The following is a 19,782-nucleotide window of genomic DNA, read 5'->3' on the forward strand; positions in this document are numbered from 1 at the left end:
GAGTGGGTAAGAGTAGATACAGAAGAGTAGACTAGCAGATCACTAGCAAGGTGGTCCAATTAGTGATTTCAGCTGGGGGCGGCTAGAGGTGAGAGTGGAGATGGAGAAAACTGAATGAAATTGAGTAGTTAGGCGTTAGAAGTGACAGAATTAGATGATGAGTTGGATGTATGAGTGAGCAGGAAGCAGGGGAGAGCATTTTAAAGTCAGACTCTTAGGTCTCTGGCTTGAGCACAGCTAAGTTGGGGGAGATGTAGAGATGAGACATATTGCAGTATAGAGATTTTTGTACGCTGTGTTTGAGCTTTGTGTGAAACAGCTAGTTGGAGGTACTGCAAAGAAAATTGTGTGTAAATCTGGGCATGGGAAAATGCATCCAGTAAATAAATTGGTCCCACTTTGGGGGAAATCCAGGACCTAGTGTAGGTTGTGCACAGTACATACTCAATTAATACTTGTGTAATGATTTATGTATCAAAAAAATCAACTTATATATTGTGATATATTTAAAGTTAATTATCTTTAACATGAATTAATAGTTTCTTTTTTAATATCATAAAAGTGGCATTTTATGGGAAGAAGGCTATTTTTACATTCTTAACTAACTGAATACCATTCATTTACATTGCCATTTTATGTCATCCAGCTCTCTTGATAGACTCGAATGTGGTAAAACCTGCTTTTCTGTTGAAAACCATAAATACAGAGAAAATAGATAAAGAGGCTAACATGAGTAAAATTAAAACGATTTTATACTTTTGTTGGATGAGAGTAGAGAAAAGCAGGGTAGGGAGTGAAATTTGATGTGTCTAGCTACTCAAAGTTTATAAAATTTTTTTCATAAGTCTGGCAAGAAGTAAAACAGGCAGTCCTTGTTGCAATATTGTAACTATGAGGAAGAAATGTAGATTGGAGAGAAATAGAGAAAAATGAAGAGGAGTGGGAAGAAGAAAAGCAGTGAAGGAGAAATGGAGAGCGAGGAGGCAGGAGGGAGAGAAGTAAACTTTCAATAGGACTGAATTGAGTATTAGAGTGTAATCTACTTTTGATCTGTTTGAACCATGAGCTTCAGAACATGTAATTGTTTTCTTTTAAAGGCTAATGCTACTTCACAGCTCTTTACTGCTATAAAGTGTCATTGTAATTAGAAATAGACACAGTAGTCAATAGGAGAACCATTTTTTCTTATCTCATACTTTATACAGCTAGAAGTCAGAAGATATTTTATTCTAGTCCTGGTTCTGTCATTAACTGGCTTTATGACCCTAAGAGGTCATTTGCCTTCTGTGAGCCTCAGTTTACTCATCTGCCAAAATGATGAAACTGGACAAGATGATCTATAAAGTTCCTTCTGTTCTAATATTCTGTATTTCTTTGAAATCCATTTTGCCCTAAGTGTGGCAATGGTTTCCCATCATTAAAAAACTAACAAAAACCTAGGGCTTTGAAATTTATAAAATTAATATATATTTTCTTATACATTGATTTAGCACAGAAGTTATTTTACACAATTTGTCATTCTAACTTACATGCTGTTATTTGGGAATTTAGGTGCTATATATGAGGTTGAGTGCCATCAATTTTGTTGGATACTTGCCACCTTTACATTATTTATTTGCCATGGTATTTTGGAGTCTGTTGATGATGAGGTTTTTTGAGAGTATTTGAAATGATCCCCAAACTTTGTATCTCTAGAGTTTTCTTTTAAGAGAATTATTGAATTAGGCAACTAAAGCTGTTTATAGCCAGAATCACTTTAACTTTGTTTTTCTTAAATCTTTTATTTAAAATCTTCACAGATTTTGCTTTGGCAGTTAACTGAACTGTGAAAAGATATTTGCAATGTAATTATTATAATAGGATCATACAATATTAAAAAAGAAAAGTAATGCCCTTTATCTCAGTTCGACCTATGTCAGAGGCACCAGAAACCATGGATTTAGTTTTATTTATGTGATCACTCTTAATTCTTTTTGGTTTAGTCTAATGTAAAGAATTAGAAGGTAGCAGGCACAAGGTCTACTGTAAGAAAAGGATGAAATCTGGGATCCTGTGTTATTGCTTATATGTTTGTGGATTTAATACTGAGTAGCCATGATAATAGTATGTTACAGAAGAATCTTTTTATAGTAGAGTAGAGTACAGTTAGATCTAAACAATAAAAGTTCTAGAGGAAAGCAAAGGGTATCTAAAGAAGGAAAGAAGATCTCTCATTTTCCATCTTCTAATCCACAAATTACTTATTAGGTGTATCTTCCAGTCTATTCACAAGTAGAGAAAATAATGTGCTTTCTTTATAGGACATTTTAAATTTTATTACTGAAAAGAAAGCCTTCCAAAGGTTTCAGGATAGCCATCATGAAATAAATTTTTAAACATGATTTCTATCCTGGCAAAGAAAACTTAGGGAAAAGTTTAAATTTGCACTTGTTAAAATTTAAACCCTCCTTCATAAGATAAAAATTACTCCCTTATTTGTAGATGACCAAACAAGCATTCAGAAATTAAAAAGTTTGAACAAAATAGAAATTTATTATGCATAAATGGGTCCTAAGCATATTTTGAGGTTTATTAATTGATGTTTTAAAATAACAGAAGCCCACAGAAGTTTTATGAAATTTTTCCTTTGACAAACTTTTTTGCCCTCTTATTTATTTTTCTGTAGATATTTTGATTCATTCTAAAACAACTATTAAAAAATAAACTTCATCTTTGTAAAATGAAAAATACATCAATATTGAACAAAATATTAGTTGAATATTTTCTTCTAGAATGTCCAAACATCTTTTTGCCATTAATAATTTTGGGGATTTAAACCCTGGTGTTCAAAAATAACTGCTGTGGGAAAAAGAATTTTGTATAGTTTAATAACACTGATTATTAGGATTTAATGCATAATTATTTTTATCATCAAGGAGTTTATTCGACTCATTCTAAATGGTACTCTAAGGGGCAAAATTATGTAATGCAACTTTTAAAAGTTAGCAGTATAATTCTAATTTCTTTCTTATAAAGTCAAGTATTTTGTGATAGCCTTACAGGCAGTAATAGAGAATTGCTAAAAAAGAAAAAGAAAAAAGTTTTAGTTCTTTTGTTTTAAAAAAAAATTCCTTTTAAGTATTTGTATTGCAAATGAATTATTACCAAATGTTAATAATTTATTATGTCTTGTTTTTTAAAGTGAATGAATATTTAGCTTTTGAGGGTCCCATCTTGTTGGATATGAGAATTAAACATCTAATCAAAACAAATCAGTTAAGTCAAGCAACTGCTCTAGCAAAGCTGTGTTCTGACCATCCAGAGATTGGCACAAAAGGTAGTTTTAAGCAAACTTACCTTGTCTGTCTTTGTACATCATCACCAAATGAAAAGTTAATCGAAGAGGTGAGTATATTTTCTTTCATTAGTAATTATTTTTTTAAATGGAGGAAATAATTTTTAATTAGATTAAAATTTTTTTGTTTTGTTTTCTCTTAGTAAGGGGATCATTGCTGTCAGTCTTACATTTTTGCTATGCTCTTAGGTAGTGGTAACTTGATTCTCAGCAGCTTTCAGAATTACATATAAACTGATTTCACCTAGCTTCTATTTTTAAATAATATGGATCTTTTAAATGCTTTGGTTGAATTATGGGAAAGATGGTATTGGCTTAATAGTTTAGTAGGATATTTATATTTTGTCAGCATTGAGGCCTTCAGTTGTATTTTACTTAAGATACTTACAGATCTTTTTAACTGGCTAATTTAAGTAACTTTATAGCATTTACATGACTTCCCTCTAAGAAAACTTTCTATCTTATTCTTAGCGGGAAGTCATGTAAATTCTCTCTATATAGAATATATATATGTGTGTGTGTGTGTGTGTGTGTGTATACATATACACACACTGTATGTAATTTTATGTGGATTATAATTTTTTCAGTATTATTTGCATATTTAATGTAACTTTAATTTCTTTATGAGACATTCTATTTTTACTTCTAGTTTGGCATAAAGCGTAGTTTTTGTGTATTTGTCTGTTTTATGACTGCAAAATTCTGAGAGTAGAATTGTGGTCCAAATAGGAATTTTGCATTTTGGAGGCCTCATAATTCCAAAAGGAAGTTGAACACAGAGTAGGAAAATTAAAAGGTATTGATCAAGAAAAGGTAATATGTATTTAAAAAAATTAGATAAACACAACTATAATACATTGATCAGTGTTTTGTGGGCACTGAATGTATACAAGTGTCTTGTAACTTTAGTATATGTATCCTCCGACTCCAGAGCAATAGAGAGAGGAGAACAAAGAGACGGACTTAAGGATATGTTAATAGAAAGACACAAGACAGAGGAGACAATTAACAGAACATGCATGACCCCCTGAGTAGACAGAGAGGTATTATAATCAGTGAAAAGAAGGTATAGCCATAGCCATTGACAGCTGAACGACACGTGAGGTTAGAGGTTGTGTAATGGAGATTGTGTGATTTTTCTTGAGAATAGGAAGTGAGGACACAGGCGGTAGGCTTGGACCAAGATGAGAAATAAGCCTGTTCAGCTTACTAAGGCGAGAATATTGAGGATACTGGGAAGAGTGGTGTCAGGCGGTAGGCTTGGACCAAGATGAGAAATAAGCCTGTTCAGCTTACTAAGGCGAGAATATTGAGGATACTGGGAAGAGTGGTGTCAGGCAATTTCTAGACTGGATGGAGTAGAACCATAGGCTGTTGACTAGGATACCATACTGTTAGCTTGAACCTTAGCTAAAATAGATTTTTTCTTTATTACTTCTCTTTTATGACATATAATTGGCTTTTTAATTGCTGTATATGAAAGCAGAATAGAAAATTGACATTTTCTTATTAGTTCAAACTAGCTGGACAAGTTAATTGGCAGATGTATAAAATATATTGAAATAGCCTTTGACGTGTTAACATTTTTAAAATACTTAAATAAAGTAGTTATTATGCTGCTACGTGGTAGATATATATTTTTGGCTCCAGTAAAGCTTTTATTATCAGTTCAGTCCCTGCCTATCTGCTGTGTCCATCTGTCCTTCCTTCATTTCACAAATTTTTATTAAGTGAATGATCTGTACTGTGTAGGCAGTCGGGGTTAAAGGAGAATAAGGCATAGACCCTTCTTTAAAGAAGCATACCTTCTAGGCAGAAACTGACTTAAACATAGAGTTGTTGGGTTAGTTTTGAAGGTGAAGACTATGAATTTGTAGTCTCAAGTAAAAATCTATATTTCTAGCTCTCTGAATAATCAGTCTTACAATACTGAGCCTAAATTTCCTCTTGGTTTAATTATCCAGAGTTGAGTAGCAGCAGTCCACTCTGCTCTGGGAGATGGTTGAGAAAACTCTTTATGAGGACCCTGGGTAGCTCTGATGCCATATGAAATGATTCCCTCCTTCCCCCGCCACCTTAAGCAGGTAGAATTAAGACTTTTCATGTGCTTAAGCAGGGTTTACTAAAGTCTGTATGCACTATCCCAGGAAAAAAACCTAGATTACATAGTGTAGAACAGGACATTATATGTGTAAGTCTACACATTTCTGGTTGAAAGTCCCTTTTTGCTTACAGATTAGGTTTGATTGCTCTTTTATGTTTCCATTACAAACACATTAGAAATTTGTTCTTCATTATTCTGTATGAGGTAAGTTAAGATTGACTATCACCGAGGCTTATGATTTCTGACCCGGGGGAAGGTAGTCACATTGCCTGTCCCTTTGGAACAGTAGGCCAGAGACATTATCTCCTTTAGAAAGGATACACATACTCTTCCCCCTCACCCCCCACACGCACACTTCATTCATTTACTTTACTTGTCTACTTCTTGTAAGTATTTGAGTTGGGTTTTTAGGTTTGTTTTTTTCTTTTAAAAACGTGTTCCTTAAAGAATGATGAGAATAGACTATTAGGAGGAGTCAGCCATGGCCTAGATTGATGGTCTGTCTGAGGAAATCTTTGTCCAAGTGAGCCAGTAGGCAAGGGAGTGACTATTTCCCAGGACCCTTTCATTGCGGTAGAGATAGCAGCTAGCCCTGGTAGATGGCAGGGGAGTGGGGCTGGGAGAGATGAGTGTTTATCTGGCTTCACTGGAAAGAATGAACTTTGGCCTGGTTTCTTAGTATAGCAGTAAAAATAAAGTTAATACTGTTTAGTTTAGATCCACTACTTCTGTTGGTTTTATCATTAAAATAAAATAAACATAGAATTTTTTTTTTTTTTTTTTTTTTTTGAGACAGTCTCGCTCTGTTGCCCAGGCTAGAGTGCTATGGCATCAAGCTCACAGCAACTTCAAACTCCTGGGCTTAAGCAATCCTTCTGCCTCAGCCTCCCAAGTAGCTGGGACTACAGGCATGTGCCACCATGCCCAGCTAATTTTTTTCTATATATATATTTTTAGCTGTCCAGATCATTTCTTTCTATTTTTAGTAGAGATGGGGTCTTGCTCTTGCTCAGGCTGGTCTCGAACTCCTGACCTCAAGTGATCCTCCCGCCTCGGCCTCCCAGAGTGCTAGGATTACAGGCGTGAGCCGCCTCGCCCGGCCAACATAGAAGTTTAAAAAGTAAAATTTTCTATCTTGTCTCTATCTTATTTTCCCATTTAACACTCCTTTAGGCAATTATTATTAAATTTGATATATAACCTTTCTGATATTTTTGTATGCCCATATGTATATTTTTATATGCTTAAAACCACATACACACATACCCTGGCTGTTAGAGACTTTTCCCTCCCTTTTTGTGGAAATCTTTCCTTATCACTCCTTATAGATCAACTTTATTCTTTCTCATGGCTGCATAATTCCACAGTATGGATTTGTAATATCTTTAACCAGACTGGTGGACACTTACATTGTTGCCTTGTACATACACCCTTTCATCCTTGTTGGAAATACACTGGTAGGTTAAGTTTCTGGAAGTAAAATTATTAGATCAAAGAATCTACACATTTCAAGTTGGCATGTCCAAATGACCATTCAGAAAAGGTGATGGCAACTTATGCTTCCAAAAACAGTATATGAAATTTCTTCTTCCCTAACAGTAGAGGTTATTAATATTAGTCTTTTAAATATTTGCTAGCTTGAGAGTTAAAAAATAGCTCAGTTTGATTTTACATTTTTTAGTTATGACATGTTTAACAATTAAGTTCTTTTCTATATGGAAAGCAATATTATTTTGATAAGCAAATCAATTATTCTTGAAATGTGACTAGAGCCAATACATTTTTAAAGTATACTTTGTAAACATACATAAAATATTGATGAAGTAGTCTATATTTTTTGAATAACTAGAATAAAGAACCACATTAAAACATAAAAATTATTTACATATTGAAATGATTTTTCTGCTTTTCATTCAACATAATCTTTAACAAACAGAATGTTCTAATTGGTTTTAAATATTTTACTGAGTTCTAAATTTTCTGGCATTTAAATTTTTGCTCATTTTTCAAAGCAGAGAATAGTCTATACATAATATATTGGTAATCTCTGGATTATGCTGCTTTGGATTTTTAAAATAATTCTTGTTCATTGATGACTATGTTTTACTTTTCTCAATTTCAGTTCATTTATTAGTTTAAACATGGCTTCATTATTCCTGCCATTCTCTTTAATTCTATATTTTTCCAAGAGGACCATCTAGTGGCAAATCAGGGTAATGAAGGCTCTCAAGTACATAGTAAAAATTGTCTTATTAGTATGCCTGTAAAAATGAAGTTTTCCCCCCCAAAATGAAGTTTTCTGTATTATTGAATATAGCAAATGTTTTAGTTGGTATATTGTATTTATTTGACTAAATACACATAGATGATCACACGTACAAATAAATATTTTTAAATATTAAGAGTAAGGTAATGAGAGTAATATCATTGGGCAAACAAATTTCTTTCCTATACATACTGTACACATTTGGTACCATATGAGCATTCAATAAGAATGGGTTAGATTTTAGAAGAACAGCAAAAATGACAAGATTCAAAATAAATCAGATTTTTATGAAATAAGGATTTTTATTAAACCTGAACAAGTCAAAATCCATATTTAGCAATATATGACATCAATATGCTCTTGTGCATGTGGAATTCTGGAAAGAGCAAGACTACAAAGCTAAACCTAGGTTGAAATCTTGACTCTGTCACTAAATGTGTAACTTTGAGCAAGTAACTTAACCTCTCTGAGCCTTCTTTCTCATAAAGAAATAGTAAGATCTCTCCTTCCACACGCAATGGCACTCAAATTTCATCCTCTCCACTGCCTGCTCACTCACTTCCCTCCATCCATGCTGGCCTCCTGGCGGGTCCCCAAACCTGCCAGAGGTGCTCCTTCTTCAGGGCTTTTGAACTTGCTGTTCCCTCTGCCTAGACCCTTTTCCCCTCATTCAGCCACATGATCCTTTCCCTCACGTCCTTCATATCTTAACTGAACTGTCACCTTCTGAGGGAGGCTTTTCTAAGGATCCTATTTAAAATTGCAGCTCCACTCACCACCCCACATCCCACTTACCTGCTTTGTTAAAATATGTGTTTTACTTAGTTAGTATTGTGCCTTTCCCACTAATATTTAAGATCCACAAGGCGAGGGATTTTTGCCTTTCTTGTATACTGCCGTATTTCCAGCAAAAAAAAAAAAAAGAACAACAAGAAATAATAATATCTATTGGGCAAGCTATTATGTGGATTAGCAATGCTGTATCTGAAGAAGCTGGCACTAATAAATAAATAGTAGCTATTATTACTGTTATCATTAACAGCTTATAAAAAAATTTAAAAAAATACCTCATGGCTTGACTTACTAACATTTGTCTGCATGAGTATGCCAAGGGACTTGTTTAAAGTTTTAAACACAGCTTTTAATAAAAGATAATGTAATGAACTGGAAAGAGCTTAGATCTTTGATGTCAGTCAGACATGGTTTGATTTGTGACTCTACCACTTAACTGTTGTAACTTGGTAACTTCTTTGAACCCCACATCCATTATGCAGACATTCCCTGACCTAGAGTGGTCCAACTTATTATTTTTTTGACTTTACGATTGTGCAAAAGCGATACACATTCAGTTTGCTTCTCCACTTAAAAATGGGATTACGTCTCTATAAACCGGTAGGGATATAACCCCATTGAAAGTTGAGAGCATCTGTATATAAAATGTTAATGATAATACCTAGTAGAAAACTTGAGATTAAATAATACTATACATAAAATGTCTGGCAATACATTTAACATATTGTAGATATTTTAAAATATGTTATAAATATATATCCTTCAGCCTTTTTTGTATGTGCTTAAATGAGGTTGCTTATATAAAGATTTGTTAGAAATAGGCAGAGGACCACTGCACCAGATAGTACCAAGACTTAGGTTTCAGTCTTTACCACTAACTTCATAATTCCTTTAAGAAATCATTGATGTTAAACACACAGAATTTGGTCTTTTCTTATGTTAGTGTTTTCTAAAGAAAGCCCAATTTAATGTATAAAATGGAAACTCTGAGTCTGTTGTCACACGACCTTTATCCTCACTATCAAAGACTGACCTCAAGATTACCCCTATTTCCCATTTAGACACTTATTCAATCCTAAACACATCACATTTTACACCGATGCACACTTTTGCTTACTCAATATTTGATCAAATAGAGAGGATCAACTAGGCATAGCACCTCTGTGGTACATAGGTGCTAATGTTCTGCATTGGGTTTTGAGTTCTTTTTGCCATCTGTCAATTGTGCCGTGTTGTAATTAATCTTTCTATTCTGTGGAATACTGGTGATTTGTGATTATATGCTGTTTGTCACACCCCTTGTCTTAAAGCAGATGCTTGTAGAAATCATAGGTAATTCTGTTTTCTATAGTATATCATTGTAATAAGGTAGTAAATTTTAATTAAAAAAAATAAGTAATAGATGTGAGTGCATCATTAAATGAAACAAGTTGCCTTCATCTAGGTTATATGTACGTATGTATGACTGTTGGCAGGCTTTAAGATGGAGTAAAAATAGTGGAGATTTATAGAAAATTGAGGTGAGCTTATTTTAAAGGTGGTATAGTTGCATAAAATGTTTCATATTATATTTCCCCTTATGAATAGATACTTAGTTTACTAGTTTATATCCAGTTTACCTCTCTCTGTCTTTTTTCTTGATTCTATTGCTGCTTTAAATCAGTGGCCAAAAGGAAAAAAGAATAAAAATACTGCAGCTTTTCTTTTTCAGTATCATATCTGATTTAATGGGTAGGGTACTTATAATTATCAGTTATTTACTTGTAAATTCTTGAAAATATTTGGTTCTCCCATGTTTCTTAATATTCTCTCAGAATTACTATATTAATTTCTACTGGCTATGAAGAAAGATTATTTTTTTAAACTACAGCCAATCTTTGTCCTTGTAATGACAAATTATGACTTTGATAGTGTATGAGTTAATGACATTTTATTGATGAAAATGATCTATAAATATCTAATGAAAAATTTTAAAGTATATTGTATATGTCACAAGACCATTTTATGGCATATTTTTCCTTTTTGTGCAGATTTCAGAAGTTGATTGCAAAGATGCACTAGAAATGATCTGTAACTTAGAATCTGAGGGTGATGAAAAAAGTGCTCTTGTTTTATGTACTGCATTTTTGTCACGTCAGCTTCAACAAGGAGATATGTACTGTGCTTGGTGAGTTGATTTTCTTTTTTAAAGAAAAATTTGTTAAATAAGAATACAAAATAGGTTGTGAGAATTCATATAGCTTAGGAACATTTAAAAAAATCTTTTTAAGTCTTACCAAGGCAACAGGCATATTTTCAGATATTACATCAAGGAGTTGTTAAAACTTTAAAAGCTTTTTCCTTTAAGGACCACACAATTCCTAAGCAAGCATTGCCAGTAATGATCATTTGGTCAGGAAATATTTAAATGTTGGAAGATAAAAGAAAGGTCTATTTTACCTACTGCTACCATAAAATTATTTTCAGATATGTAAAGAACCTGTGATTCAATGTGTGTGTTTTTTTTCTCTGCATATTACACACTTTTAGCTACTTTACTGCTCGTCACTTATAGATGGAAATTTAGTTCATTTTTCAGCTATGAGAAATCATTCCACTTCACTAACTTTTTCAGTGTTCTTTTTCAGTGCACATTTCTTTGTATGATACATTTGTATGGTACATTTCCAAGTGGCTAAAGCTTGTTATATATAATTCTTTGGGAGGCTACAACTAACAGATGCGGGTTTCAGTTAAATCAAAAATTTAAGACCAGCTGTCTTAAATTAGCATAAGCTAAGACTGACAATTTGGTCAGCCAACAGCTTTATTAGTCTTTAGTGTTGTGTTGATATTATGGGTACACAAAAGAAAATTTGGTTTATCACATTGTGGCATTTAAGAATATTTACCACGTGACACATAACATACAAATGAGTATAGATCAGGCAAGAAGACTGAAGTTCATAATTATAAAGATTTTCTGAGTAGTTGAGCTTTGTTATAAAGGAAAAATTGTATATGCGGTACAGAAAAGATTGATATGAAAGGCAGTTAGAAAAATTCTGAAGGGAAAATAAATAAAATTATTGAGGATGAATATATTTTCTGGGTATGATATAGCATGAAAATGAGTAATGACTAAGAAATTAGTGTATTAATTGGTTTTTAAAAAGGCACCAAAGTCTGAATTTTATATGATAAAAGCAATCTATTACAAGCTCTTGAGTAGAAGGACAACCTAGAAGTTTATGTTTAAGAAACACTGTTAAAGATAAGCAGTTGAGAATTTACTGGGGACTCAACAGTGAGGGCAGAGTTGGGCAAGCAAGTGGCAGTGCAGAGTTGAAATGGAAAATCTGGAAAGCCAGTATATAGTCCAGCTGGGATGTTTCAAAGGCTACCTTATGGATGTAGAATAGGTGAAAGAAATGCTGAAGATAACAGTCGTGAAGATGGGAAAAAGTAGAGGCTGATAGGGTCGGTGATAATGCATTAAATTAGGAAGACGTGAACTGGGAAGAATGGCAGTCATCTTTTTTCATATATTAGGTTTCTGGTTTCAGAAGAGATCAAAGTAGAGAAGTCTTACAAAGAACTAGAGAGGTGAAAGTTGTGTTAAGACTGGAGAAACAGACTTTGAAGTCCTCAGTATATAGGTTAAAATCCAGTGAATGAGCAAGTTATTCAAGTAGATGGTGAAAAGAGTTCCTAGGAGTGGAAACTGAAGAAGTATTAATAGGTAAGTCCTGTATTGAGAACACCTGGTAAAAAAAAGCTGAAGCAAGGAAGATTTATGTGGGAATTAATCATGGAGGACAGAGTAGAAACAGGATGATAAGTGAAAGAGGAAAATTCACCACTTTAGTAGGATTTTTTAATGCAAAAATGTTATTGCATTTGAAATAAATTTTGAAGTTTATTTTTCAGAATTTTTTTTATTGTTTCACTGCTGTGGCACAGATTAGTTTCTTTCTTCTGTGTCATCATTGGTTCTTATATTCATCTAGTAATAAACTTATTGGTCAGTGTAAATGCTTTTAGAAAATCATTATGCCATTGATGTCTGCTTTCTCTGTGTGTGTATGTATATATACATAATTATACATACACACATACACATCTTGCGCTTTCTTATTACATAAAGTTTAGATGTGGCTCACAGTTCCCATTTGTATTAACTTGCTTCAATGTTAGGTGCTTTCCTAGTGAAAGGTAGTGCTTTTTTGTCTGGGATTGAAAAAAATTAGCAAAATGATAAGCCATATCCTTATTTTATTTGGTGTTTAGAAAATCTGGGTCTATTTTCTTGCATTTAAACTTAATTGCACATGTACAATTGGAATGTAAAACTATTTTCATATTTAAATGTAATGACCAGACTTATGGTCCATGATTGTTACATTACTACTCTAACTTATCTTTTAAACTTTTTTTTAGGGAACTTACTCTCTTTTGGAGTAAATTACAGCAAAGAGTAGAACCATCTATACATGTGTACCTTGAGAGGTGTCGTCAACTGTCTTTGTTGACAAAGACAGTTTATCACATTTTCTTCCTGATTAAAGTTATTAATTCAGAGGTAAGAATAATAAAAGTATTTTTTAAATTTAAAATGTGTAAATTATCTTTAATAAAAAGATTTTAACTTTTCTTATTTTGGCATCTCTTTCAGTGGTTTTTTTAAAACTTCAGTTAGTGCTTTGTACATTTTATTAGTCCTTAAGACATTCAATACAGAAAAACTTAAAAATGCAATTGAGGTCCTGGGGCTTGCTGTTAGCTGGAAGAAAAGTAAAATGTGTAATAATTACATTATATCGTTCTTCTCTTTTGCTCTTAGGGGTTATACTACTATGTCAATTTGGCTGTAGAAATTTAGAAAGTGTAAAGAGGAATATAGAGATAGATTCCTTTGCTAGCAGTAGAGCAGATTACATTATCTAAAAAACGTTTTGACTACATAACAGCCACAAATACTTGATAAAATAAAACAAACATACTTTTAAATGTATAGTAGCTGAAATTGCAAGAATATTAGGGAAATTCCTGGGGCTCAAAATGAAGATGAACCTAAAAATTGGAGCAGAAAGCTTGAACTGATGTTGGGTCTTACCTAGCCTAGTGGGGATTGGGTATGTTGTTACTTGGCAGTAACTAAGTAGTTAGAGTTTTAGTATACACACAGGGATAGGAGATAGCTATATGGAAATAGGTCATAAGATCTCGGGCTGTCTCAATTTGAGGAATTAGATCTGAACACTCCCCTCAACACACACACACACAGCTGGGGCCTGTGAAGTACTGTAATTTTATTGAAAAGGTAGACTAGAAAAATAATACTCTCTAACACAGATGGCTACTAGGGAACCTTACGTATGTCCAGTTGAACTCTGGGTCAGAGGAGGAAAACCTTGCCTTTAAGAAGTTATAACTATAGGTCTACCCTCTCACAGATTTAGGGGCCACATTTATTCTAGCTATGTAATCCAGGAATACCCATGCCAAGTAAGTAGTGTTTAAGAAGGTGAGGATGGAGTTCTGGGCTGATAATACCTGGGATGCCTACAGAAGCAAAAACAAAACTCCTTTAGGAGGGCCATACTGTCAACACAGGATTCTTACAAAGCCCTGCTTAATATGAGTTCACCATCAAGATTTACAAAACATGCAGCAGTCTGCCATTAGGGAATTTTAGCATATAGAAAGAACATAAACATACAAGCATAAAAACTATAAATTACATATATTTAAAGGCATAAGTGAGTTAACCATCAAGATTTATAAATTTATAAAGGTATGAAACAATCTGAAGTGAGTGAATTTCAGCAAAAAATAGTAGAATTTGTTGCCTAATATTTTAAATAATATGGATAAATCTGTAAAATACATATATTTAAAGGCATAAAATAAGAAATTAAAGCTTATGAAAGAAAGACACTGTCAAAATGACCAAGCAGATTTTAAAGAGTCAAAAGAACTTTTGCAAATTAAAAAACATAGTCATTGAAATGAAAAACTTAACAGATGGATTATGTACATTAGACACAACTGAAGAAGGAATTGACAGAGGTTGCATAAGTACTTTCACTTATTAAGTAAATCAGAATACAAGTTTTCTGAAAGTTACTGATTTTCTTTTATTAACTCTTGTAGGAATGCAGTTGGTTTCCATTTAAATGTACACAGAAGAAAGACACCTTCCAAAGGTGCTACTGTTGCATAAAACCTAAAAATTGGGATGCAGCATGACAGATTTTTTTAATTAATATATAATTTTTTGAAAGGAGGATCAAAGATACTCCCCCATCTCCCTTTATAAGTACCCCTTAAAATCTATAGTTGGTCAATAAGTCTTAGGTGTATATTCATTTTTCTCTCCTGAAGTAATTTCTCTTCAATTTCAGAAGTAAAGAACAGGAATATGAATCCTTCTACTTTCCAGTTTTTCCTGTATCAACCTTGTTAACTCATCCTGATTTTCCATTTTATATATTGTGGTGCCACAGTTAAAAAAATAAACCAAAAAGGTACAATAATAAGTTTCTTAGGAAACTACTATGCAATTTTAAAATATAGGCTGTGCCACTGCCTAACTCTAATTTAAAAAGCAGCATGGCAAAGTGGAAGAAACCTGGAACTAGAAGCCAGACAAACTGGGTATAAATCTTGACCCACTATTGACCTTAACGTCTCTGGGTTTCATTACTTAATTAAATGAATTGAGCAAGTTAGGTAAAAGTGACCATCCTCTTTTAATCTTGCTCTCCACTCATACAGAGGCCATGTTGGTGTAGGGCGGGGGGGCGGGGGGGGGGGTGCGGAACTTGGACAAGAGCTGCACTGTCTGTTACGGTAGCCCATTTTAGGTGCTCAATAGCTCCATGTGGCTAGTAGGTGCCCTATTGGATGGTACAGATACAGAACGTTCCCATGATCACAAATAGTTTTGTTGGCTAACACTCTTCTGAAGAGGCTTTGGGTCCAGAAGTAAAATACATAAAAAAAAAAAAGCAGTTAAAAGTATAAATAGGCCGGGCGCGGTGGCTCACGCCTGTAATCCTAGCACTCTGGGAGGCCGAGGCGGGTGGATTGCTCAAGGTCAGGAGTTCGAGACCAGCCTGAGCAAGAGTGAGACCCCGTCTCTACTAAAAATAGAAAGAAATTATATGGACAACTAAAATATATACAGAAAAAATTAGCCGGGCATGGTGGCGCATGCCTGTAGTCCCAGCTACTCGGGAGGCTGAGGCAGTAGGATCGCTTAAGCCCAGGAGTTTGAGGTTGCTGTGAGCTAGGCTGACGCCACGGCACTCACTCTAGACCGGGCAACAAAGCGAGACTCTGTCTCAAAAAAAAAAAAAAAAAAAAAAAAAAGTATAAATAGCTTGGTGAAGTTGGCCGGGGCAGTAGATTTCTTGGCAGGAATAGTATGCATCATGATAGTAGCTCTTTGCCTCCAAAATCTTGTTTCTCATTGCATGAAATTTTATTCCTGTGTCTTTTACTTTCTGAAATCTAACAAGCAGAGAATGTTTTGTCTTAAAACTAAAATCATAGGTTGTTATTGTTTTAGGAAGAGACCTTAAAGTTAAGCTATAGTGACTAGGTTCCAGTGTAACTCTTCATTTTCCAGGTGAAAGTTAGTGATTTGGATTAATTGGTAGTCCTCTTTTTTCAAAATTCCAAGAGTTGAAGACTATCAGCCAGCCATTCTCATATTAATTTAAAATACAGTTGGCCCTTCATATCCATGGGTTCCACATCTATGGATTCAACAAACTGTACATCAAAAATATTTGGGGGGGGGGGAATTCCACAAAGTTCCAAAAAGCAAAACTTGAATTTGCTGCAAGCTGAGTATTACGTTGAATCTATGCAAATGAAATGATGTGTAGGCATAGCATTTAGGTATTATAAGTAATTGAGAGGATGTGCATAGGTTATATGGAAATATTCTGCCATTTTGTATAAAGGCTTCAAGCATCCACAGATTTTGGTGTCTGTGGGGTCCTGGAACCAATGCCCCATCGATTCCAAGGGACAACTGTAATTTCTTCTTAAATTTGTATTGATAGCTGCAAAGGAATGGGAGCAAATAGCTTGGTGCATCTTTTTATTCTTGCAGTATACTCTTTCTTAGACCCTTTGAAGTTAAAGAGTTGAAAAATACAACATACCCAATCCCCACCAGGCTAGGTAAGGCCCAACATCAGTTCAAGCTTTCTGCTCCAATTTTTAGGTTCATCTTCATTTTGAGCCCCAGGAATTTCCCTAATAATCTTGCAATCTCAGCTACTATACATTTAAAAATCTCCATCAAGGATTTTATTGTCTCTTGATGGAGGTCACAAACAATTGCAATATTAATATGGGTCTCTATTAGAGTGGAATGTTGAAACTCCTGTGAGAGCGCATTGCTTAGCATGGTGCCTGGTATAAAGTAAGTGCTGAGTGAATAAAAGAAGTGGACCACTAACGTCCTTGTCTGTTTTGTTATTCAGTTAGTACTGGCCAAAGAGGGGAGAGAAAAAGCATATAAGGTAGTAGCAAGACAAAAGAGAATAAGATATTTGGGGACACTTCATGTGGGTCAATTTTCTGTTTGGGTAGATGGAAAGATTAAAAACATGAGACTAGACAGATGAGGCAAAGGTCAGATTGTGAAGGTCCTTTTTATTCCATGCTAAAAAGTTTATATTTAATTCTGAAATACATAGGTAGCCATTTAAAGAGTTTTAAAGCAGGGTAAGGCATGATGCTACAGGTAGAGGGGAAAGCTGAATTGGAAGTCACATGGGGAACTAAAATCAACATGAAAGCCCTGGTTAGGTTTAGGTCAAGGATACTAGGCAGCCAGAAGAAATGAGCAGAAAAGGCTATGAGAAGAGGGTACAAAAGACAAACCTTTCCTTTTCCCAAAGCTTTCCTGGTGCTCTTCTAGTGCCAGAAAGGGGGTTGAGTCTCTGTTCCTCCTCTGAATTTATATCACTTAGCTTTCTGCTCTTGTGACTCATAAATTCAAGCTGGTGCTGTCAGTACTTATTATTAACTGATGTTATGAATTAAGTAGATTTCTATGGGCTAATCACTTGTTTAATCACATTTGTATTTGTGGAAAATTATGAACTCACTCAACTTTAAAACATACTTGTCAGATGGCCAGTTTATGATTTGAATATTGCCTGTTAACTTAATTTTCAAGTACATACAAATGAAAACTCAGAAGAATAAAAATTTTGATGTAGTTGCTTTTGTTGGCATTATTTGTTAAGGTTTCAGATTTAATTATAACATTAAGGTTTTTTTGTTGCTTTTTTGTATGTGGGGGAGTGGGGATATGACCTTTATTGAGCTTATCCACCCGAGTGGAAATAATATCTGTACAAAACCAAATGTTTGTTACTGTAACTACTGCATCCCAATTAAAATCCAAACAGTTATTTTTATAAACAGTCAACTCAATCAAAACCCACTACTTTGGAATCAGTAGCTACTTTGAAGCCGCAGTAACACTTAAAATATGGTTAAGGCTCGAATGCAGAAATTTGGTTGGTTGGAAAGCTAATTAAACTTCCAACTTCTTTAATAGAATTACAAAAAGGCAAAATTGTGTTTTTTGCAGAGATACAGTCCACAGGAATTACCAATACTGGACAGCTGTTAGAGTATTTAGAGTCCTGAGGTAATAAGGAATCCAGGCATCTTTTAGACAGTCTTCTGTTGTCCCTTTTTTCCAATCAGAGATTTGTGAATGTGTGGGATGACACTACCACCGGCAATTGTAGCCTTGATGACAGAGTCTAATTCTTCATTTCCACAAATAGCAAGTTGCAAATGACAAGGGGTAATACACTTTACCTTTAAGTCTTTTGATGCACTTCCTGCTAGTTCAAATACCTCCACGGTGAGGTACTCTAGGATGGCTTGCCATACACAGCGGCGTTTGCATCCACACATCCATGTCTGGTCATCCTAGATTTCAGGTGTTGATGAATACAGCACACCGGCAACTTTTTCCATTCAGCTGAAGCTCAAACAAGCAAGACCAAGAAACGGCTAATCAGACGCAAGGAGATCCCACCACCTACTCCTGCATCACACCATGATTCAAACTGCCCATTACGATGTTTTTAAAACAAATGTATTAAAGTTATTTGCCCTTAATGCGTTGAAATGAACCTTTGAATTCATTCGCAGACTGGATTAGAATAGAATGTCAGTGGAGTTCCCCCTTTTGAATAATTTTAGTTGTGTTTTATAAGCAATAACTAGAATTTTTGAACCAGCTTTTGCCATTTCTGGAGAAAAGGCTTGACATTCATGTGACATAAAATAGTCATTTTCCCCAAGACATATCCTTCATCCAACTCCGAATTCCTTCTTAAATTCATTTCTTTCTTCATCATTTCCTGAATTTTCTAAATAATCAGCTCTTTTCAGAATTTTCATCCTCTATGTACATATTAAACCGCCTGACAATATTTTATATGCCTTAGAATTATCTTTATGGTTGACTTGACCTTTGACTCCTCCGAGACTTCGAGTCTTTCTCTGTTTAGTGTGCAGCTTCACTGACCATGTGTATTTTTCTTTCTTGCATATTATAGCAGAGGAGTGGCCTAATTGTTCCATATTAGCAGCCCCCAAGGCATGTAACAGAGATGCAGATGTTTTACTGTAAAAGTTTTATGGCCCCAATCTATCTCAGAAGAGCATTAAATAATTACACAAGTTTATGTGAAAGCTAGAAATGCCCATATGGTCCCACCTTTTTCCCAGTTGTCCTGTCTTCCGTGTCATTTTTAAAGTAGGTTTCTTTGTATCTATTTTTATTGTTCATTTTCTTCTTGGTCTTTGTGCCCTTGCATTTCCTCAAATCAAGGCCAGTTCAGTATCCCAGCCTCCTTTCCTTATTCTCCTTTTGCCCCACAAATCTGAGCTTCTCTTTTAGTAAAATATTTTGTTTTCTTCTTGACCTATCAAAATACAGACCCTGTCGGCTCTCTTTACTTCTTTTCTGTCTTTCCTTTTGATCCTATATCACACATATTCCATTCAAATGAACGTGGCCACCTGCTGTGGCTAGTTTATTTCTCATATATCATTGTTCCTTTCTAATCTTTAAATCCTGTTTCTGTCTCTTCTTAACGCCTTATATCTTTCAACTGACTCTTACCTTCATTACTGCTATATAATAATAGTTCAAGATGCTAATTCAAAAGAAAACATTTTGGGGTTCTGTATCCTCCTAATTCTTAGGCTGGTCTAGCCATGAGGTAGGTGATTTGGCATTCAGTTTTATGA

General features: G+C 34.4%; 1 protein-coding gene across 1 annotated transcript in view; it reads left to right on the forward strand.

Moving 5' to 3' along the window:
- ZNF292 (zinc finger protein 292) overlaps window positions 1–19,782 on the forward strand; it is an 88,174-nt gene that overhangs the window by 60,392 nt on the left and 8,000 nt on the right. The window contains exons 5-7 of the mRNA XM_069487775.1: window positions 3,182–3,384; window positions 10,527–10,663; window positions 12,916–13,057. Coding sequence (XP_069343876.1) covers window positions 3,182–3,384; window positions 10,527–10,663; window positions 12,916–13,057 — 482 coding nt within the window. The remainder of the gene's footprint in view (window positions 1–3,181; window positions 3,385–10,526; window positions 10,664–12,915; window positions 13,058–19,782) is intronic.

The sequence above is a fragment of the Eulemur rufifrons genome, chromosome 15 (assembly GCF_041146395.1).
Source record: "Eulemur rufifrons isolate Redbay chromosome 15, OSU_ERuf_1, whole genome shotgun sequence".
Taxonomy (NCBI): Eukaryota; Metazoa; Chordata; class Mammalia; order Primates; family Lemuridae; genus Eulemur; species Eulemur rufifrons.